Raw genomic sequence first — 21,290 nt, forward strand, 5'->3', positions numbered from 1 at the left:
ACCTAGATTCTGTGTTGTTGTGCTGTAAAGCTTGATTTTGGGTTAGACATGATTGATACATGATTTGGGACTTGTAGGAATTGATTTGGGCAAGATTGGATGAGAGGAAGTGTGATTTTCGAAATCTGCATTTTGTGCAGATTTTTGCTATGAAATTGTGCAGCAGGATTTTGCACAAGTGCAGAAAAATGCTTGTGTGTGGTAGGCTGTGGAAAGAGTAGTATAGAATGAGTTCTGGACATTTGCTAGTAGATCCCAACGGTCACAATGTAGGCTTATGTACTATAGACTTCCATTAAAATTTTGGAGTCGATCCAACGGTTAACGAATTGGATCGAAGGAATTGTTACTGGGGTCTTTAAGTGAGAAAAGTTGTGATTTGGTTGGTGTTTTGGCAGAGTTTTCTGCCTTTGCTCTGTTTTGCTTGGCTGTGATAGCTTGTGCTGTTTGAATGTTGTTTTGCTTGGATGTTGTGGAAGCTTGGGAGGATTGATGGGGACCCGGTGTTGAGAGAAACGAGGATATGGGCTACGTGGGAGTACGTGAGCTCAGTTGGAGGTGGGCAACAGGGGATGGTGGATTTATGCGCGCATTGTGGATGTGGAAAAACTTGTTGTGCACCATCGCCCGACCGCCACCTAGTACCACATGTGATGGGTACCCCATAATCCTACAAGCTTGAGATGAGGAAGTGTTGAAGGGTGAAACTTCCTGCTTTTATTGTTGACCACAGAGTGGTACCTGGAGATATGTCGCGGGGGTCAGGAGACCTTGGGGACGTCAGGTGGGGTGCTATTGCCCAAAACCAAGCTTGACCAATCCCGACCTAACCCGGGCATAGTCGGTCAGTGAGAACCTGTGATGTACCTAAGCAGGCGAGCTCCTGGCAGTCAACAGATAAAAGGAACAAAGACCACAAAGCAAGGAGGCTTGTGGTGGCTGGCCAGCTGTGAAACTTGATTGATATGTGAGATATGGTCTCTGGTAATCGATTACCAAGGGTGGGTAATCAATTACAAGGCTTAAAAATGAAGACAGGAGGCTAAGATGGTCTCTGGTAATCGATTACCAAGGGGTGTAATCAATTACCAGGCTTGAAAACGAAGTCAGGAAACTAAGGGAGCCTCTGGTAATCGATTACCAGCCTGTGTAATCGATTACACAGAGGGATGGGTCACTGGTAATCGATTACCAGGTATGTGTAATCGATTACACAGTGCATTTTTGCATATTTCATGTCCTGAGGCTGTGTAATTCAAGTTTAGCCTCTGGTAATCGATTACCAAGGCTGTGTAATCGATTACCAGAGATGAAAAGCCTTAAGATACTCCTTTTAATTGCATGTAGTGGTTATGAGATGCATTGTGCGGCGGCATAGTTAGATTCTTGTGAAAGAGTCTACCCCTTTCTTTTCTTTCTTGTAGATCGTGATGGCGGCACAGCTAATCCGTGATCGAGTAGAGATGGAGTGCCTAGAGGGAGCTTGGGAGACCCTCGAAGGCAACACGAGGTGCCGATTTCGGGGCACCATTCGATTCACGGCTACTTCTTTGGTGCATCCAGATGAACCTGCACGGACGCTTCAGCGCACGGTGGAGTGGATACTACCCACGCCTACACCACATCGTCTAGTGGAGCCCGTCCAAGTGATTGAGGTAACGTCATCCGAGGAAGACCCCGAGGAGGATCTGGAGGAGCTACCTCCTGAGCCTGCTGTGGATGCCCTTGACTTTCTAGAGGGTGATGAGGATCCACTTCTTGAGGTGGATTCTCCCGAGGAAGTCATGTCGGCATCTGAGGCAGACTCTACGGAGGATAGTGGCCCGGGGGAGATGGCGATCAGCGGAGGCTCTTCATCATAGTGGACAGTTCCATGGATTAGTTTTATATATTTTGAGGGTGGGTGTATCTAGGACTGACTGTTAGGTTTACTCTTTTGTTTTTGTATGGGTAGACCTGATGTATAGGAATTTGATAATTGTATACATGTGGCTGAAGCCACCACTATGGACACCTTTGCTCTGGATGACACTATATATTTTGTAAAACTCCCATATTTTGGACAGCTTTAAATGATGAATGCATTTATGATCGATCTAGTTATTTGAAAAGAAAGCATTAGCAACTTTATTTGTAAAAGAGTTTATCGACCGTATTTTTATTCTTTTATTTTCACGTGACGACCTAAAGTAATGACTGGTACATTCTTCCTTTCGAAAAAGCAAAATAGTTTAGAGATTATGAGCGGTAAGAAAGAAATGACTCCGAATAGAGTTGTGAACTGATCATTCAGGACTCTATAGTGAGGATTTTCCTTCTAAACCTTGTTTTGGTGAAAAGAGAAAGAAATGAAAAAGAAAAAGAAGAAAAAAAAATTTACCATGGTTTTTGTTATTTAAATTATTACTATTAAACCAGTCATTAATTTAAGGACGCCATAGATATTATCGTTTTTTTTTTTACCATTACATACTTTTCACTATAAATTTGGGTCTTAATGGAGTTTTGCACATAATATTTCTGCTTCTAACTTTTTTTTTTGTTCCTATCAAGCTTCAATCTTTTTTATTCTCTTTCAAATAGATCTCAATCAATTTTTCTAAATAATATTTAAATTTTTCTTTAATTATTCATATTTATTATTTGTATACATAAAAACTAAAAAATAAATTAATTATTTTTATTTGAATAATAATTATGTTATAAGAAATATATATAAATGTGTGAATTTCTTGAAGTTTCTTGCGGTTTCTTAACATTAGAATAAAATTATGTATGAATTTCTTAGGAATGATATATGTAGGAATCACAAAAAGTATAACGAGGACCACGAAAAGATAATTAAAAAACTCATATAAGAAATCATGGTTAGAAATACTCTTAGTGAATGCTTGCTTGGACAATCCCTTTAATAGACTCAAAAACAATAAAATAAAAATCATTTTGGCTTTCTACTACATGAGTGCTTCACTTACCTTAATCCAATGTGTGTAATTTGGTCTGTTATTAATTGGTTTTGTTCTCCTCCGAACACTCAATCTAATGAGGGTTAGTATTATGCATGACAAGCCTTAATCTTGATATCAAGTTATCAGACTCGAGACATACTCCAAATGCCTATTGTTCTTAATCATCCTGTAGAACCTGTCACGTGAATGTTCTTCCAATCCATTACTTGCAAGCTGCACACTTATTTGTACCTTTGGCTAGTTTGGTTAAACTTTTCAGTAAGTATTGAAGTGAGGAGAAAAATAAAAATTAAAGAGAGAAAATAAATTAAATTGCCAAAAAGTTAGATGAGAGAACTCCTAAAAAAGTTGAAGTGAATAAACTAATTTTAAATTGTTATAGAAGTTTAATAAATTTACTTCTTTGATTTGTTTTATTTAAAATTTATTGAGAAGTTTACTTTGAAGTGGCTCTTAATTTAATACATACAGGCTCTAAACAATCACCCACCATGCAATTATACATTTCCTTGTCAACTGTCACCTGTAGACTTTCACTTTATTGAATTATACACGACGTTTTCACAAATTCTTAATTTAGTGATTTTGGTTGAGTGTTTGTGGCATTACATCATAAACTATCTTTCAAAATCATTCCAGGTTAACAGTTCTCAGCTAAGGCTTCCTTTCCTGCATCAACTGTCTTGTTTGAGAGAAGAGGCCAATAATGCTACAGAGTATTTGCGAAACTCCAGTTCCGGTAGAGACTGAAAAAAGGAAGATTCGATAACATGTAAAAATTTCAAATCCTGATTCTTCCCTGGGGCTAGGGCTGTGTTTGGTTGAGAGGAGAGAAATAAATTAGATGGAAATAAAAAAAATGAAGAGTAAAAATAAGTGAGAAATAAAATGATAAGTAAAGTAATTTAGTTGAAGAGAAATAGATAAAAGATGAGGAGAAAAAAAGAAATAAATGAAAATAAATGAGAAATAGTACGACAGGGTTTGAAAACTTATTTCTTACTGTTATCATTCCTACCAGAGTATCAACACACATTTCTATCCCATCAAAATTATTTCCATCCTTCAAAACAAATTCTTAAGGCCAAAGTAGGTTTTCCAACCTAGTTATGCACGGAAGAGCATTGTGGGGGCAAATAACATTATTATTAAAGGTTCTAGATGGATGATCGAAAATGGTACAAACAGGTTAAAATATTAGAGGACCGGTACCTTCCAGCTAATCCATATTATAAGTTTTGTAGACTGTGATTGATGATACATGGCTTGAAGAAGAGATGTTATTGATTTAAATTTTGTCTCGTATGAAGCAGGCCAAATAAAAAAACACTTTTCTATGTTTTCTTCACTTTGATATGTCTTTCATTTTTTTTTTTAATTAGTTGATGATGTCAAAATTGATGAATGATTAAATATATAGTGTATCAAAAAAGTCATATGTGATTGTCATGTTAGATTAGTTAACAATGTGATAGGTCATATGATTATTAATATGTCACGTTATCACTTAATGTTGATACTTGATAGTAAAAATTAAAAGTATTGATAAAAAAAAACATTAAAAAATTTGTATAGAGAATAAAAATAAAATTTTCAATAAATTGGAAAAATAACATATTTTTTATAAAAGAAACTCTTTGAATAAGTCTAACATGATTTTACATGGAACAAAAAAATATTTTATTTTACCAATTACATTTAAGACTAAATTACACAAATCTCTCGAGATTTTGTAAAATTACATAAAACTCTCCTATTTTTTAACATTTACTCTAACCTCTCTTTAGGAAAATTTCATGTAATGTTTTCAAATAATCAAGGAAATGTGAGTGTATATATTTAAATAACAAGGAGAGTTAGTGTAAGAGTAGATAAGACTGAGGGATATTTACGTAATTTCATAAAATTTTAGGGAATATTAATGTAATTTAATCTACATTTAAAGATCATTATTTTTTTTTGTCTTAACCTTTAGTTTCATTAGGGAAAATAAATCCCAACTAATTTGAAATTCCATCAGAAAGTAAATAGAGTCAGACGAATAATTATTTTCGTTAAGGATCATACTCAACGATTCAACATTAATTTTAACACATTAACCACTTATATTCAATCACTTAATCATTATTTTTCTTTCGAATTTAGCATCAAGTTTAAAATTAAATAATTTGTTTACTTGAAAAGTTAAATATCAAAATCAAAAGAAACGTGCATTTTTTTTTATAAAAATTCAAATTTATAGAAAATAATTATTTTTTGGTAAATTATATATTTTTTAACTTTTTTATTAAGTAGTTTGAATGTATCAACTCTTTGAAATAATGAGGATTTAAAATATAATTTATCAAAAAATTTGTATATAATTATTTTATCAGACTTCTTGATAATATAACAATTCAATGAGTTATTAATGTTGACACTACATCATCATTTCATAGTTTTAATTGACATCAAAAACTAAAATCAAAACAAAAAAAATATTTGTTGGACTAAAATAAATAAAAAATCTTTATTTTATATGAACCACTAGGTTATTTAACCCTAAAAAGAAAAATATTGTGTCTTATAAAATTGCTCTAAAATACTAGTTATCATTTTAAAAAATTAGTCTGAGAGATATAGTGAGTTAAAAAAACAAACGGGCAGAGGTGATGTAAGTGGCAGCTAGAAGGCTGGTTCCTTGAAAACTTCAGAACGCCAACTAGGCTAAGAACCCAATTTCTTCAACATTTTTTTTTTGTTTGGCATTGTAGAATTTGTGATTGAAATCGTTTGTTATGTGTCGGACGCAGTAAACATGATAATCGTGGGAGGTTGCCAACCAAGTGCTTCGTTAGCCACAACAGACTTGATACTCGCGTGACGATCAGATATGAGACAAATAGCATTTTTATCTGTGACGTGTTCACGCAAGTGTGCCAACAGTCATGACCACGCTGTTAACGTTTCACCTTCGACCACGACGAATGCTAGAGGAAGAACATCACCATTTCCATCTTGTGTTGTGGCCATTAAGAGAGTCCCACGGTATTTGCTGTATAAATGTGTGTCGTCAACTTGTATGATTGGCTTACAATACTTGAAAGCCTTTTTACATTGACCAAAAGTCCAAAACACTCTATGAAACTGACAGTGTTCGCGACTAACCATATTCCAACAATAAAATTGTCATGTAGTATTTGAAAATAAGATCTAGGAGAATGATTTTGCATGTGTGTTAGCCACGACGAAAGTTTCGCATATGACTCTTCCCAATCACCATATTCAATTGCAATGGCTTTTTGTTTCGTCATCCAAACTTTTTTGTACGACACCTTGTAGGCAAATTCACTATTTATCCTTTCTTGAATCAAAGAAACTTTTATTGATGGATCTTCTCTGATCATGCCTGTTAACAAAATAACAAAATTTAAATAACACATAACAAAAAGGAGCATAATATGAACATAAAAAACGTACCTACTACACACATGACAATTAAATCTAAATCAAGCTTCTCGTGATCTTGTGTCATAGTCATATTCAGACATGTGTATGGTCCACCCCATTGTGTGACTTTCCATGAATCAGTTTTTTTGGATAAAATTGCCCTCATATAATAAGGGCAAGGACAGTCTGCAGACCTATTCAGGCAACAAACAATATACTTGTTCGATTTGCTTTCAAGAATTTTAAAATTTGATGCACCTTCATAACGTATTGTTTCAGTGCATTTTTTACCACATCTTTACTATCAAAATTCATGTCAACATATAATTCTTGCCCAACATTAAAACTGGATGGCATCTCCAAACTTCAAATGTCCTCCTCATCAGGATGACTCCAATTGATATTGTTATAATGCAAAGCATCATTCCAAAATGGATTTTGAATTCCTTCTATACCTAATAGTTAACAAAATAAATTTCAGGTCAATATCACAATCGTACTTATTTACCATTAAATACAATTGTCATAAAATGATAAATGTATTCACCTATTTTTTATTTAATAAATTATACCTTCTGTTGGGTGAACAATTCTTACTGGTTGAATCACGTCGGTCACTTCATCGTCTGTATCAGATATACCGTCAACACTATCATCTTTGTCTAAAGACTCTTCAACGCATGAGTTAGACATAAGATAATCATCATCTTCATCACCATGTAAATTACTTACATTTCTTGGCGGTTCCGTCTCATTATTAAATAAATTATTTTCACATGATGTAAGAGAATTTGCAGAATGAAACATAGAACCACCAGCCACATCCTTTTCTATGTATAATTTTAGAACTAACATTTGATCTTGTTGTTGAAAACTTTCGATCATAGTTTCAACATCTTCGTCGTCACAAATTTTCAACGCAACATACTTTCCTGAAACTAAAAATCTACAACTAATAGCAGAAATAATTTCATTATTTTGTAACTTTACCTTATCTCCAATTTTTTTTCAAAGCATTGAAACTAATTCCACGTTTAATCTGAATCGCTTTTGTACTGCCTTCCAAGATTACATCATGAGTCTCTTCATATACTCTTCCATTGAAATACAAGATTGTTATAACCAAATTCATCATATACCTATAAAAACAATATTATAAATAATTAATCATAACAATAACAAATTGAAATTAAAATAATCTAATAACAAAAAACCTCTTTACTGAAACTTCAAATTAAAACTTTATTCTAACAAAAAATTAATTACTTCAAATAAATATCATGCCAGAAACTTAAAAAACTTGTACGCTTTCAAAGTAGAAATTTTAAAGACACATCAAACCATTAACAACGTTGCTATTATAAATAATTAATCTTAAAAATAATAACTTCAAAATAAATAAATCTAATTAAAAAAATACTACACTCAAACTTCAGATTAAAAATTTATTGTAACAAAAAATTAATTATATCATGCACAAACTTAAAAAATTTGTACGCTTTGAAACTACAAATTTTAAAGGCAGAACATAAACCTTTCAAAGTACACATTTTAGTTGCTATTATAAATAATTAATGTTAACATTAATTACATAAAAAAAAATTAATTACAAAAAAATAATCAAAACTCAAATTTTATTTCAGACTTAAAATAAATAAATAAAACTGTCAGAGAAATTATTAAATAAAATTAATGTCAGTTGAAACTCAAAATAATTACTTTAAATAAATAAAAACAATAACAGAGAAGAAAAATATTACTGATTCAAAGAGAAACTTTAAAAATACTTAAACACTCAACACTCGGAAATTTTTAAGGCCAAAGTGTTCTCAGAAATTTTTAAAGTCAAACCATGAACGCCAAAGCTATATATGCACACCTATATCGTCAATGGTGTTGGCGATATATGCTCCTTGTCTCGCCAACACTGCTTGCGAGACCATAGCCTGCTACTCCCTGCAAGCATAGTCTGTCTGCCCTGTCCCTACACGCTGGTGAACCCAAATCGCCAATCAAAGTGACGAGAAGTTAAAACACCAAACTCGCCAGCTCCATTGGCGGTATCCACTGGCTGTTTCGCCAGTGGCAGTGGCGGGACAGCCACGTGTCAAGGGCTTGTGTATCTCGCCATGCATGCTGGCGATACACTTGCATGCATGACTGGGGCTACGTAGAAAACATACCCAACTTGGAAATAGTTTTGGAACAGACTTATTCTGGAAATTAGTTTGTAAAACTAACCCCATTAGGTCAAAATGCCGTTAAAATATTAGAGGACCAGTAGCTTCTAGCTAATCCATATTTTAAGTTTTGTAGACTGTGATTGATGATACATGGCTTGAAGAGATGTTATTGATTTAAATTTTGTCTCGTATGAAGCATACCAAATAAAAAACACTTCTCTATGTTTTCTTCACTTTGATATGTCTTTCATATATTTTTTTTAATTAGTTGATGATGTCAAACTAATTGATGAATGATTAAAAATATAATGTATCAAAAAAGTCATATGTGATTGTCATGTTAGATTAGTTAATAATGTATTAAGTCATATGATTATCAATATGTCACGTTATCATTTAATGTTGATACTTGACAGTAAAAATTAAAAGTATTAATAAAAAACATTAAAATTTTTGTATAGAGAATAAAAATAAAATTTTCAATAAATTGGGAAAATAGCATTTTTTTTTAATAAAAGAAACTCTTTGAATAAGTCTAACATGATTGTACATGGAACAAAAAAATATTTTATTTTACCAATTATATTTAAGACTATATTACACAAATCTCTCATGAGATTTTGTAAAATTACATCAAACTCTCCTGAAATTTTTTAACATTTACTCTAACCTCACTTTTTTAACATTTACTCTAACCTCTTTTTAGGGAGATTTGATGTAATGTTTTCAAATAATCAAGGAAATGTGAGTGTATATATTTAAATAACAAGGAGAGTTAGTCTAAGGATAGATAAGATCGAGGGATATTTATGTAATTTCATAAAATTTTAGGGAATATTAATGTAATTTAATCTACATTTAAAGATCATTATTTTTTTTTCTTAACCTTTCATTTTATTAGGGAAAATAAATCCCAACTAATTTGAAATTTGATCAGAAAATAATTAGAGTCAAACCAATAATTATTTTCGTCAAAGATCATACTCAACCATTCAACATTAACTTTAACCACTTATATTCAATCATTTAATTTTTTTTTCTTTTGAATTTAGCATCAATTTTAAAATCAAATAATTTTTTTACTTGAGAAGTTAAATATCAAAATCAAAAGAAACGTGCATTTTTTTTTATAAAAATTCAAATTTATAGAAAATAATTATTTTTTGGTAAATTATATATATTTTTTAACTTTTTTATTAAGTAGTTTGAATGTATCAACTCTTTGAATGTATCATCATTTCATAGTTTTAATTGACAACAAAAACTAAAATAAATAAAAAATATTTGTTGGACTAAAATAAAAAAATCTTTATTTTATATGAACCACTAGGTTATTTAACCCTAAAAATAAAAATACTGCATCTTATAAAATTCCTCTAAAATACTAGTTAACGTTTTAAAAAATTAGTCTGAGAGATCTAGTGAGTTAAAAAAACAAACGGGCAGAGGTGATGTAAGTGGCAGCTGGAAGGCTGGTTCCTTGAAAACTTCAGAACGCCAACTAGGCTAAGAACCTTTTTGGTAGAAAGTGGAACCCACCATAACATAGAATAATAATAGTAACACGCTTTAGGAATTACGAGCAGTAATGAATTTGTCGTTTTATTACGCTACCGAGTACGGAAAGGTACATGCCCTATGAAATCATTATGATTCACAACTCACCTCCTTTCATTGTTACTCACTCACACCAATGTCCACAATATATATCTCCTTGTTGATATGTAGCATGGAATATCATATTATAAAGTAATGTAAAACCCAAATTATTTAATAAAAATAAAATAAATAATGGTAGATTTTATTTTAATTATTTTTCTATATCATCATAATTATAAAAATTTACACGAGAATACTTAAAAAAAGGTGACCTTACAAGTGAGAAGAGCGTCATCCTACTCTACTCTAATCTAATTTACTACTAGTATTTGGGTTTCTTCATTTGAATAGTGATGCTTGGTGTGAGTCAGAATGGGTCTGGTCTTTCTTTTTTTTCTTCTTCTGTGTATTGCGATATCATGGATTAGGGTTGAGTGAATAGTACTCCTCCAGCCTTTTTCCAGCTGTCTGTAACCAATGCCATCCAGTTAATATCAACGTCAACATCTTAGCATTCTTTCCATTTTTTTTCATTCAATACTACAAATTATTTTAAAAGTATTATATAAAATTATTTTAAAAGTATTATATATATATATATATATATATATATATATATATAATACTTTTAAAATAATTTTATATAATACTTTTAAAATAATTTGTAGTATTGAATGAAAAAAATTCTAATAATGGTGAAAAATAATTTGTAGTATTTCATATTTTATATATATATATATATATAGATATATATAATCATACAGCTGTGTGTGATTTTTATTTTACAGTTGATTAATTTTCTTTCACCATTGTTTCATTTAGGATTGGTTCGCCCACAAAAAAAAGAGGATTGGTTTGATAGAGTAAGAGAGAATGAAATGAAAAAATTAAGAAAAAATATTTAGATTAAAATAATGTGATAAAAATATGAAATTCACAATTTTTTTTTAAAATATTCTTTTTTTTTCATCTATTTCTTCACCATCAAACCTTAAAGGTAAGATGGTATCTCCCATGAGAAAATTTTGAAGCACTAATTTGTAGTAGCTTTTTTCAACAAGTTTAAACTTAAAATGTTACTTGAAAAATATTTTATATGAAAATATTATTTTTTATCTTAGTTTTTATTTATAATTTCTAATCTAATTTTTTTACTGATCAAAACCTATAAAGGAACCAAAATTATAATTATGAATTAAGAATTATAAGAAAATCAAACTTACAATTTAATATAATTTTTTTTAATTCAAACAAGGTTACCCCATCCAGGTACGCGACCTACTCCCACTATGACTCTATGAGCACCTAACTCGGATGTCTATGCAATTTCGTAAAATAAAAAGAAAGAATCACATTTTAAAATTTCAAGATTATATTTACATTAGAAGATTATATGAGATCATTTTAAAAAATTTGGGAGTTAACAACTAAAATTTTATAGTTAGTACTAGTATTTATTATTTTACTATAATAAATTTTCCTTATAATTTTTCGTTGTCGCCATGCTTCCAAAATGATACCCCATATTGCAAATCTTATATTCCTGTCATATAATTTATCAAAAAAAAAAAAAAAAAAAAAACTGCCAGCTATCAAGCATGAGTAAAGAATAAATACTTCTTCTTATTGTTAAGAAAATTACACATTTTTTTAAAACTTATACATGTTTTTTCTTATATTTAAAAAAATTACACATTTTTTTAAAACCTATATAAATTCCTTTAATGTTATTTAAACATTTCACCGTAATAAATCATGTGTATTAATAATTTTAATTAAGAAATACCAAAATATATTTTTCTTTCTCATAAATATAAAAGTTTAAAATTTGTCACTCTAAAATTTTGTTATTTTTTATCATTGTAAAATTTAAATTTATTATTTTTTAGCCTAAAATTAGATTTGAGTTATTTAAACTATATTGGAATTTACTTATAGGTTATTATAAAAAATGTGAGATTTTTTAACTTTTTAATATAGAAAAATTAAAAAACTTAGACACCTTTTACAACATACATGTAGCTGTATAGATATACATAAACCTATCTCTAAGTCAAAAAGTAATATTTTTAAATTTTGCCAAGACCAAAAATAGTCTAAAACAATTTGTAATAATGGATTTTGAACATTTTTTATATTTATGAGAAAAAATATATTTAATATTTTTTAATTAAAATTGTTAATGTACATGTCTTATTAATGTTTAAATGACTTTTTGAGGATTTGTTTACGTTTTAAAAACACAAATAAAATGTGTGTAGTTTCCTTAAAGTAAAAAAAAAAAAAAACGTGTAATTTGCTCATTAAGTATTAATAGTAGTTATTTTGGTCATTTGGTAATTTCACTGAAAATATCCCAGTGCTGCATTTTCTTTCGTCTATATAATGCTGCTATGCCAGTAATGTGTGAACTGTGAAGTGTATTGGTCACTGACCTATCTTGGAAGAGTTTTGAAGTTTAAACCTTCAAACCCTTTTGCCTTTAGATTCTGAGTCTGAGTCTCTGCTGCTATATATGGCGCCACGCGTATTTCTTGTGTTGGGGATGTTGCTGATGCTGTGCCTTGTTAAGGTACACTAACAATACCAGTGTCATCTTACGTACAGATAGTACTAATTAATTAATAAAATACTTCATGGAATTTTGTTATGCATTTAGCAGCTTCAGTCACTTGAAGCTGAGAGTGACTTTATTTACATCTATTTTTATTCTAATTAAGTTTTCATCTTTTGGTGGTTTCTCATGATGCAGGTTTCGTCTGATCCAAAGAGAGAAGAAGAAATACTGGAAGAAGAACTACATTTTCCCGATAACGAGCCAGTATGTTTTTAAAAATAAATTATAGCATCCTAGTCTATTTTATGTTTTGTACTCTTCAACATGTTTTTCCCCCTTAAAATATGGTTCTTTTTTGTTTTATATTTTAATCTTTATTAAAAATATTTATTTTTAATCTTTATATTTTAGTCCACTTTCAAGGGTTAAAAACATATCATTTTCGTAATTTTAAATGTTAAAACTTTAAGGAATAAAAATGTGTTTAACACTACTCCAAGTGACTATAAATTGTAACTCGATTGAATTTTCTCCAGCTTATTGTGAGAGACGGGAACATAAGGCTAATGCAAGACATAGGTAATAATTTGTGAATTAACAAATATATTGGTTGTTGGGTTCTCTCGATATGCTTTAAATATTCAACCCAAGAGACTTGGGACATTTACACTGCTACTAGTATTTTTAGTTTTTCACTCATTATTATTGGTCACATTGCAATAATGAAATGAAATGAAGTTTGATTTCATGATGACTTTTTCAGATTGTGGTGGGTTGTGCAAGACGAGGTGCAGTGCACATTCGAGACCCAACTTGTGCACTAGGGCGTGTGGCACGTGCTGTGTGAGGTGTAAGTGTGTCCCACCTGGCACATCTGGAAATAGGGAACTATGTGGAACTTGCTACACTGATATGACTACCCATGGCAACAAGACCAAGTGCCCTTAGAGAAAAAACCCATTGGGAAATTTGTGCTTCATTGATTATGCACCGAAGTTCAAGTGTACTAGTATGTGGTGGTTCAATTCTGTTTACTATAGCGATGTGTGTGCACTACTTTGGCTATATTATTAGACTAATAGTATGTTTATTTAAAATGTGTAAGTTCTAGTTTGTGTCTGTATTATTTTCGGTGATGGGTCATGTAAACTTTTGTGCCTTTGTTTGCCTGAACATAAAGATAGTAGTACATTACCTTTTTATTTTCCACTTCTGGTTCCTAATTCTTCAGAATCTGTTAAATGACTTGTTCTGTCCCAGTAATTTCACTAATTCAACGTTTATTCCACTATGTTTGAAGTCAATTTTGATAAGCTTATGAAGACTTAAATTCAAAACAAAGACAACTAACTGTAAAGAGCCAAATAAATAGTTTAACCTTTATAATGCTTTTCTGAAATCTGCTTCGGGAGATAATAGAATTGGGACCAAAGAGTGCTACATAACATGGACCACCCTTTTGGCGGTGATGGTCTAAACTTAACGATGACCATAGATTCCTATTTTGTTTATTTTCGAAAGTCTAATTTCAGTAATTTGTTTTGTGGTTCTTGACTCATTGGCACCAGCCCAACACCGATTGTGACGTTTATTTTTGTACTGTTGCTGTTCTCTGATGGGGAAACAGATGGTCATTTGTTTTAATTGATAATTTATTATGCTTGATCACTTTATCAGCAACATGTAAATGATTAAATATATTTTTGGTTATACGTAAATTATATTTTTTTTTTATTTTTAATTTATGCAAGTTTATTTTTTTAATTTTGATCTTTTTGCGTCTTTTTAATTTTGATTTTTACAAATATAAATTTATATTTATAGAGATTATAAATGAAAAAATTAGAATCTTATAAGAAATAAAATTGAAAAAATAGAAATTAAAATTGAACAAAATATTTTAAAGAAACTAAAATTAAAAAAAACTTCAACTTATAAGAAATAAACTTAAAAAATATACTGACTAAAGATAAAAAATACTAACTTAATGGGACACATATAAATATGCACACACATACATTCGAGTAGTGGAAGAGGCAACGAAGAAAACTTTAAATGTTTACGATGCTACTCTCTAATTAATTTCTCTATTTTCTTTTTTTACATGAACAGGATGGATTTTAGAAATAGACCAATCAGGGCAAAGTCCACGAGCCAAGCCCAACACCATCAACATAAATTCCAATAAATGAGCATTAGACACACTTAATTTAGGATTTGTATCCAAAGTTAAGATAAAATCAAGCACATATTTAACAAAATCTAATATTAATCATAATCTCAATTGTTGATTTTTAATTGATAGTTATTATTACACTTTATCTTCTAAAGTGTATTCCATAAACTTTGAATGACTAGACATAAAAGGTGGTCCAATAACAGTGACACAATAATAGACCCAATAGTAATTTCAAGAATCATTATTCCCTAACAATTGATCTCATAGGTGTAACCATAATTGGGAAGATAATTTCTAATACAATCTTAAAATATGAATTATAAATTTAATTCAATATTACAAAATTAACTTATAAGATAAAAATTATTTTTCACTTATATAAATTATTTTAACCTCAACATTAGTCGACTTGAGATTGATTACTAAGGATAAAAAATGAATTGATTTGATATATCACATTAGGCATTGAATATTTGAATTTGCACTTGCAAATTACCTGCCTCTATTGGATAAAAAGGTACAGTTGCATTGTGTAGGTGTCTCTTTTTCACTTTTTCACTTTTATTTTTATAGTGGAGAAGGGATGGGGTTTTACAAGAATCTTGATCACAATTTTTTAGGTGCTGTGCTGGGATTTAGAGGCCATTACTTTTTTCTCTTTCCGTGCAGATTTGTGAACAAAATAATGATGAAAAGGCTGTAACAAGGGCTTTGATGATATCTATCAAGATAAGTTCATTTTTTCCTATCATCAAATAGAGACATTGGATTTGCATACACTACTACTTTTCCGGTGCTTATCTATAATGTGTTTCTCTAAAAACATCCGAAATTTACGCACCATTGCATTTATAAAGTTTTGAATTCATAAATTAACGACACTTTTCATTACTGTAGAGTACCTGTGCAAATGGATTATGGATGGTTCCAAACAGAGGCAGAGGAACTTGTGCCATTGCTGACAAGGTTTGCTTATATGTCAAGTTTTCTTCTTTGTTGTGTGGTGTGTTCTAATCTTCATGTTTTTTATAATAATCTTTTCGTATAGGAAATGTCAGCAGCGAGGGGACCATGAATGCTTGATCTTCCAATGCAGTATGAGCAATATTGATCCGAATTGTTTGTTCTTCAAAGCCACTTTAGTTTGTTGCTTTTAAATTCGATAACGATCACTAGTACACCTTATTTCCTGTCTCGTACAGTTGCAGCCTTATCCGAGTGTTATATTTCTGTCTGATTTTGCAGTTAAGCAATTCAATAGTCCAAAGAGTTGTATCTCTGTTGATTCAGATAGAATATGACAAGTTCAAAGAGTTAAATTTGCTGAATGGATTTGACTCCTCTAAAGTGAGAAGAGTGCACTTAGAGGATAAAGTACAAAAATAACAGTTGATTTTTTTAATTAACGGTTATTATTGCACTTTATTTTCTAAAGAGCACCTCACTGTAGAGGAGCCAAATCCTTGGTGAATAGTGCAGTTTTCCGTGAAAAAAGATGAATGAATTAGTGAGCTTGCAAATTTTTTTCTTTTTCCCACAGCAAGTCAAGATTGTAAAATAGTTTGGTTCAATTAACCGAGCCAATCTGAATCAATTTTAATTGTTTTAGTTTGATTTGGATTGTCCGGATTATCAGGTCAATCCAATCCAATGAACACCTTTAGTTGGTAGCTATTGAAGGCCTTGGAAAGTCTATGGCCACTCATACCAGTCAGGCCAATGGTTTCATTTTCATATTTTCATCTGCTTTCCTGTGCCAACCAACCTCAGGTGACACATCTCATGGAGCCAACTTCTGGAAAAAGGCAAGCAAAAACTACTTCAGATCGCTGCAGACTTCACCAAGGTCCTTCATATATGCATCATTTGGAGGCATGGGAACTAGCATAGTTAAACAAACCAGAGAAATTGAGGGGGAAGGGGAGGGGTTGTGAAGGATTCTAGAAGGGTTACAAAGTGAACCAGGTGATAACAGGCAAAGAACTGGAGTGTATAAGAGATTATGGATGGAGGAAAAAAATGAAGATATCAAGAGGAATGCCTCTAAGTGGAGTGAAAGTACTGCAATAGCAGCTAGTCTATGTGGAAAGTTCAGAGAAAAATATCAGCTGAGTTTATAAAGATTTTGATGACAGGTATAGGTAAATATAATTGATTCTACCAGCTGAGGTAATGGAATTTCCAACAGTACAACACTATCTGCCACCCTCATTAGGTAAATGAATGCACACAATATGGATTTGTATGTTTATATATATGTATTTGCAAAATAAGTACCAAAGCATAGATGCTGGTGTCATGTAACTCGTACAATCTTGAAGAGTCTGCTAAGACTTAATGGACTAATGGAGACTACAGGGTGAAATAATATGAAATAACTTGAATACAAAAATATTTTATTTACACTCCCATTTTTATGCCAGATGCACTGCAGCAAAACTTTTGAAAACGGTAAACAAATGCATATGCTGATGAAGAAGACGTAAAATGTTGTGACACTAAACTATGTTGGCTTCTTTTTGTAAATGAGATCATATATAAAAAGACCTGCTTCGGAGGAAGAGGAAATCACATAATGAGCCTTTTGGAGTCAGATATTAAGGAAATTTACATCTTGCAAGCATCGCTGTCTTTGCATACTTCACCCTGCATGGACAGAAAACGAGACAACAGATAAGCATCAGGCATTACAAACTTAATATTTATTAAGCATATTAAAGTTAGGGTCTTGCTAACTAGTGCCTTAGGGTATTGGTTAAGGAACTAAAAGAGAAAAATATTTATTGTATAAATCATAAGAAAGCGTAAAAAAGATCATGGACAGTGCAATTTTTACTTTAAGTTCCTTAACCAATGCAGGTAGCATTTTCCTTAAAAGTTATACTATAGGACAAAAACTATGGGTCCAGAACAAATACTTAAAGTCAAATTATTCAAGAATTCTTTAACATTCTCGTCAATGAATACCATATTTTAGCAATTATGTTGTATGAAGCATTAGATTACCATCATATATATTTCTTCTCAACTAAATTATACATTAAGTGCAACTTTGTTCATTATAATGGGCAAAGGCAATATAACGAGTCTTCAATTTTGCAACATAAGTTCAGGAATACTTAAAAACAAATGGAATACAAACTACTAATCAAGGCAATGGATCATAGATCAAATTTCAATCTGAATTGTTCTAATATATGTGCTGTCAAAGAATTCCATTCTTTAAAAATTCAGACAAGTATCCAACTTTGAAATTTCTTTCCTGTTCATATTTTCTTGCCATCTTCTTTCTTCATGTTTTATTCCACAGACACATTCTATACTGAATTTAACATGATACTTTATGCAGTTGAGTATGTCTACCTTATTCTTTCGTGCTTCTAATATTTCTTCTATAGGAGGTCGTCCTGGAAACCAAAAAATGGACAATTAACATATAAGTTGACAGAATCTTAGCATAATCATACTGGTTAGCATAACAGTAGAGGCATGTCTTGCTCTTAGGCAGAGGAAATTATGGCCACATAAATAATTAGAAATATAAAATGCAACTATAAGTGATAGTTTTTCTTACTCATTGATGGATTGATTTTGTCATCAAGTGTGATTAGAGGATATTCTATCACAATAGTTCTAAGCTTCTATAACGTGACTAAATTGTTCCAACTAAATAAAGATTGCAGAAGTGCATCGGGCCAACCCTGATATACGCTAATTAGGAGGTGGTTTCTAGTATGCTACATAGGATGGAGGAGGGACAGTTATAAATGTAACATGGACTATTGTAACTGAGAGGTGTAGCTCTTTGTGTTAGGGATTGGGGTCCTGCGTGTTTCTGTTGTGGTTCTGGACCTCTGGTTGCACTTTTCCCTTCTGAGTATAATTCTGTTTTAGGTGTGGTTGAATTGTGACTAACACAATAGTTTTTCCTTTCATTTGTGAGTCTGATTCTTCAGTCTATCACAATGACTATATAGCTACAAGGAAATTTTTGGTGCAACTTTTTTAATGTACATTGCTTTTACCTGTAATTTGAAGACGATATTTAGCCCAAACACCATATAAGGAATCAGCAATTTTTGCAATCTGCAAATGTTGTTTTTTTCTCTCCATTATTAACATAATATATAAAGAGATAAGTAATCTTTCTCTTCAGTAAGCAAATAGAGAAAGGACTTCTCCATGTTGGATGAACAACAACATAACAAGTCCTTCAAAAGTATGATACGAAGACTTACTGGTTCATATTTTGTAATGGCATAAACCCAACCAAGACCAACATGTTCATATAATCTCCTAAATGCCTGCAGAATGCACCACCACCATTATGCACATGCATATATAAATATATAAAACTTTATTGCAAGGAAAATTAAAAAATAGATTTTCATAATGGAATGTGGAACAAGCAACAAATTTCACTCAACAAAAACAGATATATATTTCACTAAGATATATCCCCTAATAGTCCTCTGCATTTTGGGACGGTCTTTTTCTTATTGAATGAAGGTAACCAATCATTGGTGGTACAAAAATTTCATAATTCAGCAGCAGGATATTATTTATGTTGAAACTGGATATTGATATTTAAGTCTTACTTGGACTACACTATAATGCATATAGAGAATGAACTGTGAGAGTTGTATAACTGTAAGTAATGTTCTAATTTTTGAATTCTCTGTAAATACATAAAAATTTCTGAACTTGGAACTCATTTGAATATCCAAAAGCATATGCATCTAGATCATGATATTATTATTAAAGCAGGATGCAGAGAAGTGGCAAGAGTTCTCCTAGGTTAGAAATGAAGATCAGGAAAGATGCCATACTTCAACATCTGTAGCCACAGTTCCATCTGAGAGAATAGCATGAATTCTTCCCATAACCTAAAAGCAGAAACAAACAGTCATTGTCTTGCATCTCTATTAACCTGCAAGAGATGCTTGAAACCTCACGTATCCATATAACATCGACCCTCCCCATCCTTATAAAAAGGTCTAAATAACTAATTCACACGTATTAAGAAATTTAGTTAATTTAATTAAAAGTATTAAATTTGTCTTAAATAAGTATATTTTTTCAAAACTCTCTTGTAAACAAAAATAACAAACATTAACGAAAAATGTTTCTCTACTAAGAACTCATGTTAATTAAAGGTATTTTTGTGAAAAAATAATTAATATATAAGAAATTGTAAATTGAATCTTATTATAAAAAGGATTAAATTATACTTTTAATTTCAATCTTAGAATAAGAATGAATCTTATAATAAGAACAGGAAGGAGTATCAATTAGTACATTACTTGTCAAAATACACGTCTTCATACAACAAGTGGTTAAAAATTTAACAATGAAACAAAGGTCTAGTAGTTGAAGAGCAAAAGCCAAAAATAAATAAATAAAAATATCCAGTTCAGCAAGGCTTGACATCGCTCAAAATAAACAATAAAGAAAATCGTCTCATTAAATTAATTAACAAAGGAGCTATTGGTGTACGTAACACAATGTTTGCTTCACTTTAAATTTGCGAAGTAACCATTTATTTTTTCCTTCAAGCTCTATCAAAAAGCTGCCAAAAACCGAACTTGTTTCATCCCAAATTAAATCAAGTAATTTTAAGCACGCACTAATTAATTTCGAAGTAAAGTTAAGAATAAGGTTTACACTGAATTCAATCACAAAGGTCATACTATATATATAGTAGTGAGTTTGTTCATTTTCATAAGGATCAACGTGCAAAAATTTTAAGGCTCGTGCCTATTAAACATGAGAAGTGATAATTGGCATAGACCATAGAGGCTAGAGCTAAGACTAACAGTTTCATAATCAAGGCCTTGATTCTCCTCGGGAGAGTATTCATCAGAACCTATATCAACAAACTTGATTGTGCCGTAACTCTTATTCCTCTCTCTTAGCATATTCACCTGATCACAACAACATGCATAACACTCTTATCAAAACTCAAGAATTCAGAGCAACAAACAACAGGTGTCGTCATTATTATTTGAATAATTAAATAAAGGAAAACCTCGCGCATGCAGAGGGGGCAATCTCCGTCATAGAGCATTTTAATCTTCCAATCTTTAGGTGACTCATTTTGTTCTTTCTTTGAAATTTCAGGTTCCACAGCTACCTCGCTTATGGCTCGAACGTTGCAGCGTTTTGAGGGTGTGGGAAGTGGATGATGAAAAGGTGGGCTATGGAATTTGAGAGTACCGTTGTTGCGGTGTTGAAGTGAAAAGAATGGTGGGTTTTGTGGCCTTGATATTCGTGAGACAGAAGCAGAAGCAGCTGCTGCGAATCTCAGAGCCATCGTTTCTTTGTTTTGGGTTGATGGTGTCGTGTGTGTGTGTTGGGTTCTGTTGAAAAAAAGC

General features: G+C 31.3%; 2 protein-coding genes and 1 long non-coding RNA gene across 3 annotated transcripts; 2 read left to right on the forward strand and 1 right to left on the reverse strand.

Moving 5' to 3' along the window:
• Window positions 1-12,584: 12,584 nt before the first annotated feature.
• Window positions 12,585-13,946, forward strand: LOC114409798 (snakin-2-like). Its single transcript, XM_028373391.1, has 4 exons — window positions 12,585-12,752; window positions 12,933-13,001; window positions 13,274-13,316; window positions 13,501-13,946. Exons 1-4 carry the CDS (start codon window positions 12,696-12,698, stop codon window positions 13,683-13,685), a joined length of 354 nt encoding a protein of 117 aa, XP_028229192.1. The 5' UTR covers window positions 12,585-12,695; the 3' UTR covers window positions 13,686-13,946.
• A 1,503-nt stretch (window positions 13,947-15,449) lies between these two features.
• On the forward strand, window positions 15,450-17,409 carry LOC114409799. The gene is made up of 2 exons (XR_003666209.1): window positions 15,450-15,882; window positions 15,965-17,409. It is a non-coding gene; the product is annotated as an uncharacterized LOC114409799 (long non-coding RNA).
• LOC114409796 (uncharacterized protein At5g50100, chloroplastic-like) lies at window positions 17,133-21,290 on the reverse strand. Its single transcript, XM_028373388.1, has 7 exons — window positions 20,945-21,290; window positions 20,733-20,840; window positions 19,746-19,802; window positions 19,155-19,220; window positions 18,942-19,002; window positions 18,280-18,323; window positions 17,133-17,562 (listed from the first exon to the last, which is right to left on the reverse strand). The coding sequence occupies exons 1-7, from the start codon at window positions 21,227-21,229 to the stop codon at window positions 17,524-17,526; spliced, it is 660 nt and encodes a 219-aa protein (XP_028229189.1). The 5' UTR covers window positions 21,230-21,290; the 3' UTR covers window positions 17,133-17,523.

The sequence above is a fragment of the Glycine soja genome, chromosome 4 (genome assembly GCF_004193775.1).
Source record: "Glycine soja cultivar W05 chromosome 4, ASM419377v2, whole genome shotgun sequence".
Taxonomy (NCBI): Eukaryota; Viridiplantae; Streptophyta; class Magnoliopsida; order Fabales; family Fabaceae; genus Glycine; species Glycine soja.

What these genes read in the sequence shown, in the direction of transcription:
- LOC114409796 (XM_028373388.1), bottom strand. Translation starts at nt 21,229, where the DNA reads ATGGCTCTGAGATTCGCAGCAGCTGCTTCTGCTTCTGTCTCACGAATA. An exon ending in GCCCCCTCTGCATGCGCGAG is followed by an intron (nt 20,841 to 20,944) that starts GTTTTCCTTTAT and finishes TGTTGTGATCAG; the next exon opens with GTGAATATGCTAAGAGAGAG. An exon ending in ATATCGTCTTCAAATTACAG is followed by an intron (nt 18,324 to 18,941) that starts GTAAAAGCAATG and finishes TTTGGTTTCCAG; the next exon opens with GACGACCTCCTATAGAAGAA.
- LOC114409798 (XM_028373391.1), top strand. Translation starts at nt 12,696, where the DNA reads ATGGCGCCACGCGTATTTCTTGTGTTGGGGATGTTGCTGATGCTGTGC. An exon ending in TGATGCTGTGCCTTGTTAAG is followed by an intron (nt 12,753 to 12,932) that starts GTACACTAACAA and finishes CTCATGATGCAG; the next exon opens with GTTTCGTCTGATCCAAAGAG. An exon ending in AAGGCTAATGCAAGACATAG is followed by an intron (nt 13,317 to 13,500) that starts GTAATAATTTGT and finishes TGACTTTTTCAG; the next exon opens with ATTGTGGTGGGTTGTGCAAG.